The 12,728-nt window shown below is 48.3% G+C and overlaps 1 protein-coding gene across 1 annotated transcript; it reads left to right on the top strand.

Annotated features, from left to right (window-relative positions):
• The first annotated feature begins 392 nt into the window (after positions 1–392).
• Positions 393–5,729, top strand: LOC122393531 (thymosin beta-like). The gene is made up of 4 exons (XM_043389687.1): positions 393–588; positions 4,503–4,616; positions 4,851–4,964; positions 5,278–5,729. Exons 1-4 carry the CDS (start codon positions 393–395, stop codon positions 5,301–5,303), a joined length of 450 nt encoding a protein of 149 aa, XP_043245622.1. The 3' UTR covers positions 5,304–5,729.
• The last annotated feature ends 6,999 nt before the right edge of the window (positions 5,730–12,728 follow it).

Genomic DNA, 12,728 nt, shown 5'->3' with positions numbered 1-12,728 from the left:
CAGTGTGCACTGTGCACTCTTGGTTTCATCAGCCCGTTGTCATGTCCTGCTCGGTTCACCGACAGACGTGATAGCAATGACGTGAGGCTCAAGTCTGACATAAATGCCAGACACGCGGAGTTGACTTATGAAGGCAAACTGCGAACGATACCTGGATTTGAGAGTGCCTTGTGAAAAAAGCGCACGGCTCAGCTAGGCCTGGTTACTGCGGGCTAGGGAGGATGGGAATGAAACACGGCTGGAAAAGGAGTTGCTGAAATCCTGAACTTTGGCTCAGGCGCTATTAGTAGGTATAGCGTTATTACCATTCCGGCGCTAGTTCCCCAAATTGCTGCCATCTCCCGCCCCGCTAACCCGCTACCACAGGCCGAACTCGGCTATCCCCCGCTACCATGCTTCTGCAGCGCTCGCCCAGGCTGCATGGTTCTACTGCTTCTGGGCTGACCGCCTGCCGCCCTGCCGCCTCCATTGCAGATGTGCAGCAGGAGAAGACGCATAACGCCCTGCTCGAGGGCGTCGAGAAGTTCGATTCCGAGCAGCTGAAGAAGACGGAGACCCAGGAGAAGAACCGCCTCCCCTCTCCCGACGGTAATGCCTCAGAGACGAGCATAGCTTATTCTTGGCTTATTTTTCCCTCGGCTTTCCTTAGACATATGAATTCCGAGCTTTTCCCTCTCTGCTTCTTTGGTGATTGTCCGACTATAACTAAGGCGGGGTTAGATGGATCGTGTTTATCCCATATGCTAAAAGTATTCCGACCGGTATCGATTGTACATAATCGCAGTGTTCATGATGATTTATCGTGCGTATGATAAGTGCATGTTATTAACTTCTTCGGAACACGACCGTCCTGAAACATAAGTCATCGATCGTGTAAAACCCAAGCCCCTGTGAGCTTGTTGTGGAGACCGGAGAGTATATCAGATACCTGCCTGGATGGCAGACGTTCAACACTTTTATCATGTCCATCATAACACACCCATACCCGGACCCCCACATCCGCCCGCTGTGGATGTGGCCAGCCTCTAACGAACGCTGACAGTCTCTGCCGGCTCAACATTTGAACACGTGATCCCACTGCACATTCTATGTCAGCTGTCATTTGATCAGGGTGTTGTTCCTTCCAAATGGAAACAGGCCAACGTCGTCCCGATTTTTAAGAGTGGCAATCGTGCAGATCCCAAGAACTACAGGTCCATCTCATTGCTGCCTCTTTTCGGTCGTGTTCTGGAGAAAGTAGCGTGTGATGTATTGATGAGCCATGTGCGACCCACCCTGTCTGATGCTCAGCATGGATTTCTATCTGGGCGCTCGTGTACCACAAATCTCGCGGTCTATCTGCATCACGCGTGGCTGTCCATGTCGGAGGGGTGCCAGACGGACGTGATATACACTGATTTTTCGGCAGCATTTCAAAGCGTTAACCACAGGCTACTGGTACACAAACTTCAAAATTCTTTCCAAATTAGCGGACATACCTTAGCCTGGCTCGTCTGTACCTCTCCGACCGCACACAGCGTGTAGTTCTGAATGGGAAAACGTCAGAATGGACATCTGTTATCTCTGGCACCCCTGAAGGCGGCATTTTATCCCCGCTACTTTTTAGCTTATACGTTAATGACTTACCATCTGTCATCGAATCCCATTCACTCATGTATGCTGACGACTTAAAGCTGTTTAGACATGTGCGGTCGCACAACGACTGCATCCTTCTCCAGGATGACCTGAACCGTGTCTCAGATTGGGCCGAAACATGGAAACTGTCTCTCAATGCATCAAAGTGCAAAACCATGTCGGTCACGCTTAAACGAAACCCTGTGCGATATGTATACACCGTCGATGGAACAGTTTTAGAAAAAGTAGACACAATGCGCGACCTTGGTGTGCTTTTAGACAGCAAACTGACCTTCAACGCACACGTCGATTTCATCGTTTCTAAGGCTCGCCGTGCTTTGGGTGTGCTCATGCGATCGTTTCAGTTTTGTCATGGAAAGAATGGGCAGTTGAATGAAGGGGCCGTCATGGCCGCATACTTTGCTAACGTCCGTTCTGTCTTAGAATTTGGATCCCAGATCTGGTCAGGCGCGGCAAAAACACATCTGGACAGGATAGAGCGCGTACAACATAAGCTCCTGTTATGGCTTGTTCACCGCACTGCGAACAGAAGGATGTCGTCTGACCTCTCATATGACGGACTGCTAGCGCTGTTTAAGCTGCCATCACTCGCATCTCGCAGGCTACAGCATGACATTACTCTGTTATATAGTATTATTAGAAGTAGATGTGACTCCATGTACCTTTTAAGTTGTTTTTCCATTCGTGTGCCATCAAGAACTGCTCGCTACCGGGCCAGCTTCTTCGAACCTGTCGCCAGGGTAAATTCGGTCAAGAACGGGATGTTTTGCCGACTGCCCCGACTTGCCAATGATTTTATAGCTCGATGTCCCCATGTTGACCTTTTTCATGACAGTAGGTCCGTGGTGATGAAAAGTGTGATCATGCGTGCGGTGTAATATCCTGTTGGCTGTTTACGACTTATATTTATTGTTTTATACGGATGACTTTGCCTATTAGTGGGAGGCCTTATCCGGTTGGCAATATACTGAATAAACAAACAAACAAACACCACTCACCCACACACACCGATAAGGATTATGCCGCTGGCCACTGGCTGTTTAGCACAGACCCGGTGAGTCACCCATCTCCGCCCTCTGTGTGCCCCGGCCCCTCCCCATCTGTGTCCCCGAGCCGCGGGCGAGGACGTCAGCCGTGCGCTGACGGTCCGCCGGCACTGCCATGTTTGGGCCGTCGGTACCGTCTTACATGCGTCATTTGCATCCCGTCCCGCTGTGCATACAACCTGCCGGTCGCCGAATACGGCGCACGCGAGACGCTCCCGGCTCTGGTCGTGCTGTGAGGTCCTCCGTCTTCGATAACCAGATTTGGAGATGGTTAGATGAAAGGAAGTGGAACGTTTCCGGTTCGGGGAGCAGGAAGAACGTTTACATAGGGAGACGTTGTACTGCAATCTGATTAGATGTTGGTTCTTCCCATTAGCACATACACATATTTTGTTTCGTGGTAGCAGTTTGATAAGCATTATAACCCGGAATGTTTTATCTCGATCATGTAATCGAAGTGTCTGTCGCTTGTCGGTAGACGGTCGGTCATGATGCTAGGCATTGGGATCTTTCAGCCAATCGGTCAGCCATTTATTCAGTTTGCTAGTCAGTCATTCAGTTTCCTGGTTGTTCTCTCGTGGGTCAGCAGGTCTGTCGGTTCGAGGGTCTGTCTTCCGGTCTGCTATGTGCGCGATCCTGTCTACCGCTCAGTCTGCTTGTGTGTCTGCCGTTGTGTCTGCCGGTGTGTCTGCGGCTGTGTTTACCGTTGTGTCTGCTGGTCTGTCCGAGACAGACGAGTAGACGGTAGACAAACGCGTTGCATACTGTCGTGGTTGGGCCTGGGCCTACCAGTCAGTCTGCTCGGATGAGTCTGTTGGTCAGTCTGCCGATCAGTCTGCCGATCAGTCTGCCGATCAGTCTGCCAGTCAAGTCTTCCAGTCAGTCTGTGCTCGGGTCAGTCTGACAGTCACTCTGCCGGTCAGCCTGTACGCGGGTCGCGTGCCAGCCGACCTCCCGCCGGCCGCCACGACTCAGCCGCCGCATCCCGGGCCGACCGACCCCTGGGCCGCCCGGCCGGCGACCCAGTCACTCCTTATATGGTAGTGTCGGGCCGAAGCCATAGAAGCCGCGGCGAGCGGGCCGCGTTCCACGCCCCACCGCACTGGGCCCGGCCCGCTCTCCGGCTCTCCGGCCGCCAGACTCTCCGGCGCTCTCTCCGGCAGGCGGAAGTCGTGTGACCTCCAGGAACCGACAGAGAAGGGTTGGGGAGAACAGGACTCAATTGCTTGACGTCACTGTATAGACGACGAAATCATGCCGTTTTAAAGACGCACGAGTTTGGTTCAGCGTGAGACGTCTAATTTTGGTTTCATTCCGTGGCGTTTTCACTTGTCTTGTTTTGTATTTTTAATCTCAGGAACGTGTTAGAAGTAACTACAAAACATTATCGTTACCATTTTTGTAGGTCTACCGCCAGCATTTATTTATCCGTTTACCGTTATACCTCGAGTGTGGTCTATGGCTGAGTTCTGACGATGGATGCTGGGCCAGTTAAACGATGAGCGACAAGAACGTATAAATGTCATCTGTTGTAATCATACCTTCTCAGGTATCTCCTCAAACCCCCGATCTGAGCTGAGCATAAGTCCTTTTGTCCGTCTTTTTGTTTGTCTGAGCAAACCGTGCAAATTGTTCTATAAATAAGTGATTATCAATTCCCGCCATATCGCATGGTCCCTGCATGCCCATTGCACACCTGCCCCGCCAATACCTACCCGCTCCAATTTTGCATACTGCTACATGGCTCTGCCCGCCACCCCAGAGCGCCTATCGCCTAGCTGAGCCTGACCGCTTGTGGCCGTCTGCATTTCTCTCTGACAGATGTGCAGCAGGAGAAGACGCACCAGAGCCTGCTGACGGGTGTGGAGCACTTCAACAAGGACTCGATGAAGAACGTCACCCCCGAGGAGAAGACCCACCTGCCCAGTCCCGAAGGTCGGTTCCCCGGCGCCGTTGTGGGGCGCCCGGTGATCCACGGGCATTGTGTGGCGTCATTAATTCCAGAATAGATGACACGTAACTTCGATGACGGATAAAACAATGCCGACGTATCCGTATTAGTACCTATACGGGGTACGGCTACGGAACCACCGTTGCTAAAGACAACGTGTCGTGCGTTTACTAATGGTTGGAAGCTAAGACTGACAGCTTTTTTACATTTCTCCGCAGAGATTCAGCAGGAGAAGAAGCTCCAGTCGCATCTGGACGGAATCGAGAACTTCGACGCCAACAAGCTGAAGCACGCCGATACCGTGGAGAAAAACTCTCTGCCCACCGCGGATGGTAAGGCATATGCAGGGAATGGGGCATTTTATGGTTCGATCGACAGGGTTCATGATTACATTCCGATACAAAGCGTATATGTAGGCAGAATGACACGCGTTGAACGAAACTTAATCAAATACAATATTTGTGAGTCGTAATCGTTGTTTGTCGAGGAAGGGGTTGTTTCATTTTACGATTTTGAAAGACAAGGATTTTTATATGACGTCTGTGAGCTGTCAATTAGTGACTTTAGCCTCGCCTAGTGTTCGTTTATCCATTCCCTGGCCAATGACTATCGATAACCGTCTAACACTTTCCCGTTTCTTTTCAGATATCAAGTCGGAAAAGACCGCCTAGGCTGGACGCGGCGTACCATTCACCTTTCATCCGGTCCTCCCGTCGTGTGCGTTCTAACCGCTATCTGCCTGCGCTGGCCGCGACTCTACAGTGCCCCCTGGCCAGTGCTTTGGAACGGAGCTCGAGCCGTGGCGCTGCTAAAGGCCAGTGGCGCGGCACCAGTGACTTGCGTAGGTGGCGCTAGTATCACGTGAATAGATGTCGCTGGCGTATTGGAATGTTTACGGACCGTCCAAGACTTGTTAGCACTGGACAGAAGTGAATTATCAAAGGTGCTGTTAGTCTTTACCGTGATCAAGTTTGCGGTCCTTCACACTTACTCTATGTAAGGTTATACAGAAAACCTTTCGCCTATGATTTCCTGTCATGATGTGCTGTGGAATGATTATCTGCATTTAGGAGCAAATAAATTTGTATAAAATGCTACCTGATTGTCTTCTAAAATCGTCGTAAGCAACGTACTCCTAGGCATGCGAAGTCACGTCAATGTACTGGTGAACTGTCAGCTGTATGCATTTGCATGGACGATATCTCTCATGGTCGCAAACTCGCAAGAATGATGTGACGGGTGATCAACGTAGAGCAGCATGTACCCAACAGTAAACGTCGCAAAATATAAAAATAACTGTAAAACGTTACGGTAAGATATACGAAAACGTGAGATTCAAGAAAGGCTCAGGAATAGAGTTCGAAAATTTCATTGATACCTCAGGTAGACAAACAACTACGATGAATGCATAGACGACATCCGTAATCAAGCATTCCGAATGATTACATAGGTATGTTTTCGAAAGACGCTATAAAACACGATCGATTTAGCGACGATTGACAATCAACTAAACGTGCAACAGGCAGGCCCGTGATAGGTTCGCCTCCATATTACTCTCCAAATTGGTATCCGTTTTTATGATTACTCTGATTCTGATTGCTTCTATGATGCTACCGGAACGCAGAGACACTGTCTTTTGTGGTTATAAAATCTCTCGTCTAATGATTTGAGATGGTCATGAGGGTGTCGTCTACATAGGCACGTACGTACGTCATATAGTTCGGTACCTACCTGCTATTGCAAGTAAGTAGACTCTCTCGCATACCATTCAATATTGCCAGCACTGAATTCACTCATTTTTAAAAATGGTTTGATCAGAATCTTGCCTTTTTACTGAACGAATGCATCCAGTATTACCCCAGTCCCCACTCCACTACCTTTGGCCATTAGGTATCTATTACACTTTGCTTTGGTTTAGTCTTTTCCGTTGACCCAAAGGTCAAAATTCTAATATCAGTGTTATTCCTGCAAGGAGCGCCATAACTTTCGCCTCGAATCTTGAGATATTGACTTTGTTGCTGCTGTGGGCGTCATATCGGGCTCCTTATTGGGAGCTCGGTGTTTTATGAGACGGCGCCGGGAGCGTATACCATCTCTGGTGCCGCGGACTAACAGCCAATCTGTAACCCAATCCCGGGTAGGAAATTCTCCGCGGCCGGAGAAAAGTTGAAAAAACACCCCGAGGTCAATCTGCCGCCGGTGGTTTATTAGGAGCTGTGGTGTTTGGTTTGGAACGAATCGCAGACTTTTCAGCATTTCAGTACCTACACTGAGAGTGTTGAAGGGGATTGAGCTAGGCACAACAATAGATAATTATATACCTATAGGTACGGTCGGTTTTCGTGTGAAACTCTCATTAGGCCTCAGACGACTTCTGTTAACGCGTTTGCCCGGCTGAACGGCATCATTTCAATAGTTTCTCTTTTCAGACTCTCCGCTGACCGCTTGTGAATTGAAATAATGCGTCCGCCTTGGCTCCTGAAAACGTTCTTTGTGCGAGCAGCCGGCACACCAAGCTATCAGCAGAAGCCTCGGCCGTCGCTTTTTGTCACAGTATCTCAAGGCCAACCGAGCGCGTGGCCTGACCGTAGCACCACCGATGGCGTCATCTAACCCTCCCCCTCCCCCTCCCCCTCCCCCGGCCCGCACCGCACCCGTGCATGCACAGACGCTCGCCAGCGCCGCCGCGCCGCGCTGCGGGCCGCCGGCCGGGTGGCTGTGTATTTTCGTTCAACGAGAGTGACCCGGGGAATACCCCAGAGGGCGCTCGAGTAAGACCGGAATGTTAAACAGAGAACGGGGGTCACTCGACACGCGCCGGTTCCTCTCACTGGTGTGTGTGAGTGAGCCGGACCCGGGCCGGCCCGGGATGAGAGGTAAGTTTAGAGAGGCTCACTCGAGCCATGGATTAGGTATTCCTCATCCATGCTCGAGCATCGAGACCGGACCCAAGTGCAGTATATAACATAAAGTGTGGCGCCACTTGAACCCGGTCTGAATGCCTCAATATGGTTTGGTGCTCGTGTGGGTGACTTATTCATTATGTTTTTATGTCTTTTCAGTTTGCAGTGTTTGCTCTAGTTCAGGGTAGTAGGGACATGTGCGTATCTGTTACAGCCGTATACGTTTACCGATGTGTGATATGTTTAGCTTGGCAAACACGGTCGGGGGATTCTACTGTTTTACGTCTCCATTTGTGTCGCTTTTTAGACTTCGCGCCAAACAATGATAACGCAAGTTGGAAGTTGAAATCTCCTTTCAAGCCTCTCAGGCTACTTCGAGTTCAGTATACCCTGACTTCGAGTTATCTCTGTAATCCACATAGGTCCCGATAGCTTTGCATTATAGACAGGAGGTACACACATTCTCCGTCTTATCACGATTAAAGATAGTCGACGAATGATGTGTGACTCATTCTCGACTGAAGGCTGACAGCGTTAGGTGTGGCGCAGACTGCAGCCGTCTGCCGCTGGCACGAGTCGGGTGCGACCTGTCCACTGGCGGATCCAAGGGGAGGGGGGGGGGGGCACGGGGCCATGCCCCCCCAAAGGCCTAAAGTTGCCTGCTTGGCCCCCCAAAACGTCAGAAAAATTGCTAAGAAAATATACCTTGGGGTGGAGGTTTTTAGCCACTTGGTGAAGTAAAGCTTTCCACAGCATAATATGGAAGCAATATGGTAGCAGTGAGGGTCAGTCAAAAGTTGCGCGAGCGGAGTCGACCTTCAAAAAAAAAAAAGACTGTTGTTGGCACGTGCATAAAGTTGCATTATATTCACATTCAGATTCGCGTGCACATTCGCGGACCCCTCAGATTTGGCTCAAAATTACACAGCTTATAGATTTTGAGCTCCTGATTGCGAAAATCATGTTTTTATTTCACGCCGTCAAGTGGTTCTCAAAATATTCACATTTGTATTACTGCTAACATATTCTGGACCGTAACCCTTATTGGAAAAATCGGACCCCTCCAAATTTTTCAAAAACTCCTGAGTTGATGTAAACATAAGCGCTGATCCCAAAAAACTATTTTGTACTTAACGCCGTCCCATAGTTTTCTCAGTATGAGCATCTAAAGTTCAAGGTCGTTCAAGGTCATGTACCTTTTCTCACCTTTTGGCGCTATTTGACACGTGACAGCTTTATATTTATGATGGACATTCGCACTTCCTCCTACAAAGACAATATACTGAAATCCAAGGGCCGTTGCTGTACCAAAATGTAAAAAAAAGCGTCAAAACCTCTTTCATACAGCTAACAGTTAAATACAAGGGATATTCGAATTTGCCACACATAAAGCAAATTTGTCGGACATGGTCGGACCCCTCCGATATCGTTCAAAATCTCAGGAATGATGCTCCTTGACCTTCTGAACATGAAAATGGTACTCCCTTTGAACGCCGTCAAGAACTTTTCCAGATATACGCATCCATGTACATTCAAATTACATAGGTGTTGCATATGGACGTTCGGCGGACCCCTCCGATTTCGTTCAAAATCTCAGGAATGATGCTCCTTGACCTTCTGAACATGAAAATGGCACTCCCTTTGAACGCCGTCAAGAACTTTTCCAGATATACGCATCCATGCACATTCAAATTGCATAGGTGTTGCATATGCTCGTTCGGCGGACCCTCCGATTCCGTTCAAAATCTCAGGAATGATGCTCCTTGACCTCCTGAACATGAAAATGGTACTCCCTTTGAACGCCGTCAAGAACTTTTCCAGATATACGCATCCATGTACATTCAAATTACATAGGTGTTGCATATGGACGTTCGGCGGACCCCTCCGATTTCGTTCAAAATCTCAGGAATGATGCTCCTTGACCTCCTGAACATGAAAATGGCACTCCCTTTGAACGCCGTCAAGAACTTTTCCAGATATACGCATCCATGCACATTCAAATTGCATAGGTGTTGCATATGCTCGTTCGGCGGACCCTCCGATTCCGTTCAAAATCTCAGGAATGATGCTCCTTGACCTCCTGAACATGAAAATGGCACTCCCTTTGAACGCCGTCAAGAACTTTTCCAGATATACGCATCCATGCACATTCAAATTGCATAGGTGATGCATATGCACGTTCGGCGGACCCCTCCGATTTCGTTCAAAATCTCAGGAATGATGCTCCTTGGCCTCCTGAACATGAAAATAGTACTCCCTTTGAACGCCGTCAAGAACTTTTCCAGATATACGCATCCATGCACATTCAAATTGCATAGGTGATGCATATGCACGTTCGGCGGACCCCTCCGATTTCGTTCAAAATCTCAGGAATGATGCTCCTTGATCTCCTGAACATGAAAATGGTACTCCCTTTGAACGCCGTCAAGAACTTTTCCAGATATACGAATCAATGCACATTCAAATTGCATAGGTGTTGCATATGCACGTTCGGCGGACCCCTCCGATTCCGTTCAAAATCTCAGGAATGATGCTCCTTGACCTCCTGAACATGAAAATGGCACTCCCTTTGAACGCCGTCAAGAACTTTTTCAGATATACGCATCCATGCATATTCAAATTGCATAGGTGTTGCATATGCTCGTTCGGCGGACCCCTCCGATTTCGTTCAAAATCTCAGGAATGATGCTCCTTGACCTCCTGAACATGAAAATAGTACTCCCTTTGAACGCCGTCAAGAACTTTTCGTGATATACGCATCCATGCACATTCAAATTGCATAGGTGATGCATATGCACGTTCGTCGGACCCCTCCGATTTCGTTCAAAATCTCAGGAATGATGCTCCTTGATCTCCTGAACATGAAAATGGTACTCCCTTTGAACGCCGTCAAGAAATTTTCCAGATATGCGCATCAATGCACATTCAAATTGCATAGGTGTTGCATATGCAGTATTGCAGTATGCACGTTCGGCGGACCCCTCCGATTTCGTTCAAAATCTCAGGAATGATGCTCCTTGACCTCTTGAACATGAAAATGGTACTCCCTTTGAACGCCGTCAAGAACTTTTCCAGATATACGCATCCATGCACATTCAAATTGCATAGGTGTTGCATATGCACGTTCGGCGGACCCCTCCGATTCCGTTCAAAATCTCAGGAATGATGCTCCTTGTCCTCCTGAACATGAAAATGGCACTCCCTTTGAACGCCGTCAAGAACTTTTCGAGGTATACGCATCCATGCATATTCAAATTGCATAGGTGTTGCATATGCACGTTCGGCGGACCCCTCCGATTTCGTTCAAAATCTCAGGAATGATGCTCCTTGACCTCCTGAACATGAAAATGGCACTCCCTTTGAACGCCGTCAAGAACTTTTTCCAGATATACGCATCCATGCACATTCAAATTGCATAGGTGTTGCATATGCTCGTTCGGCGGACCCCTCCGATTCCGTTCAAAATCTCAGGAATGATGCTCCTTGACCTCCTGAACATGAAAATGGCACTCCCTTTGAACGCCGTCAAGAACTTTTCCAGATATACGCATCCATGCACATTCAAATTGCATAGGTGTTGCATATGCACGTTCGGCGGACCCCTCCGATTTCGTTCAAAATCTCAGGAATGATGCTCCTTGACCTCCTGAACATGAAAATAGTACTCCCTTTGAACGCCGTCAAGAACTTTTCCAGATATACGCATCCATGCACATTCAAATTGCATAGGTGATGCATATGCACGTTCGGCGGACCCCTCCGATTTCGTTCAAAATCTCAGGAATGATGCTCCTTGATCTCCTGAACATGAAAATGATACTCCCTTTGAACGCCGTCAATAATGTTTCCAGATATGCGCATCAATGCACATTCAAATTGCATAGGTGATGCATATGCACGTTCGGCGGACCCCTCCGATTTCGTTCAAAATCTCAGGAATGATGCTCCTTGACCTCCTGAACATGAAAATGGTACTCCCTTTGAACGCCGTCAAGAACTTTTCCAGATATACGCATCCATGCACATTCAAATTGCATAGGTGTTGCATATGCACGTTCGGCGGACCCCTCCGATTTCGTTCAAAATCTCAGGAATGATGCTCCTTGACCTCCTGAACATGAAAATAGTACTCCCTTTGAACGCCGTCAAGAACTTTTCGTGATATACGCATCCATGCACATTCAAATTGCATAGGTGATGCATATGCACGTTCGGCGGACCCCTCCGATTTCGTTCAAAATCTCAGGAATGATGCTCCTTGATCTCCTGAACATGAAAATGGTACTCCCTTTGAACGCCGTCGAGAAATTTTCCAGATATGCGCATCAATGCACATTCAAATTGCATAGGTGTTGCATATGCAGTATGCACGTTCGGCGGACCCCTCCGATTTCGTTCAAAATCTGAGGAATGATGCTTCTTGACCTCCTGAACATGAAAATGGTACTCCCTTTGAACGCCGTCAAGAACTTTTCCAGATTAACGCATCCATGCACATTTAAATTGCATAGGTGTTGCATATGCACGTTCGGCGGACCCCTCCGATTCCATTCAAAATCTCAGGAATGATGCTCCTTGTCCTCCTGAACATGAAAATGGCACTCCCTTTGAACGCCGTCAAGAACTTTTCCAGATATACGCATCCATGCATATTCAAATTGCATAGGTGTTGCATATGCACGTTCGGCGGACCCCTCCGATTTCGTTCAAAATCTCAGGAATGATGCTCCTTGACCTCCTGAACATGAAAATAGTACTCCCTTTGAACGCCGTCAAGAACTTTTCCAGATATACGCATCCATGCACATTCAATTGCATAGGTGATGCGTATGCACGTTTGGCGGACCCCTCCGATTTCGTTCAAAATCTCAGGAATGAGGCTCCTTGACCTCCTGAACATGAAAATAGTACTCCCTTTGAACGCCGTCAAGAACTTTTCTAGGTATACGCATCCAAGCACATTCAAATTGCAATTTGAATGTGCATGGATGCGTATATCTGGAAAAGTTCTTGACGGCGTTGAAAGGGAGTACCATTTTCATGTTCAGGAGGTCAAGGAGCATCATTCCTGAGATTTTGAACGAAATCAGAGGGGTCCACCGAACGTGCACTGCATATGCAACACCTATGCAATTTGAATGTGCATAGATGCGTATATCTGGAAAAGTTATTGACGGCGTTCAAAGGGAGTAC

Source organism: Amphibalanus amphitrite, unplaced genomic scaffold, assembly GCF_019059575.1.
Source record: "Amphibalanus amphitrite isolate SeventyFive unplaced genomic scaffold, NRLGWU_Aamphi_draft 000539F_arrow, whole genome shotgun sequence".
NCBI classification, from domain to species: domain Eukaryota; kingdom Metazoa; phylum Arthropoda; class Thecostraca; order Balanomorpha; family Balanidae; genus Amphibalanus; species Amphibalanus amphitrite.
Note: the sequence above shows the minus strand (reverse complement) of the source record. Positions and strands in the feature narration are given on the sequence as shown.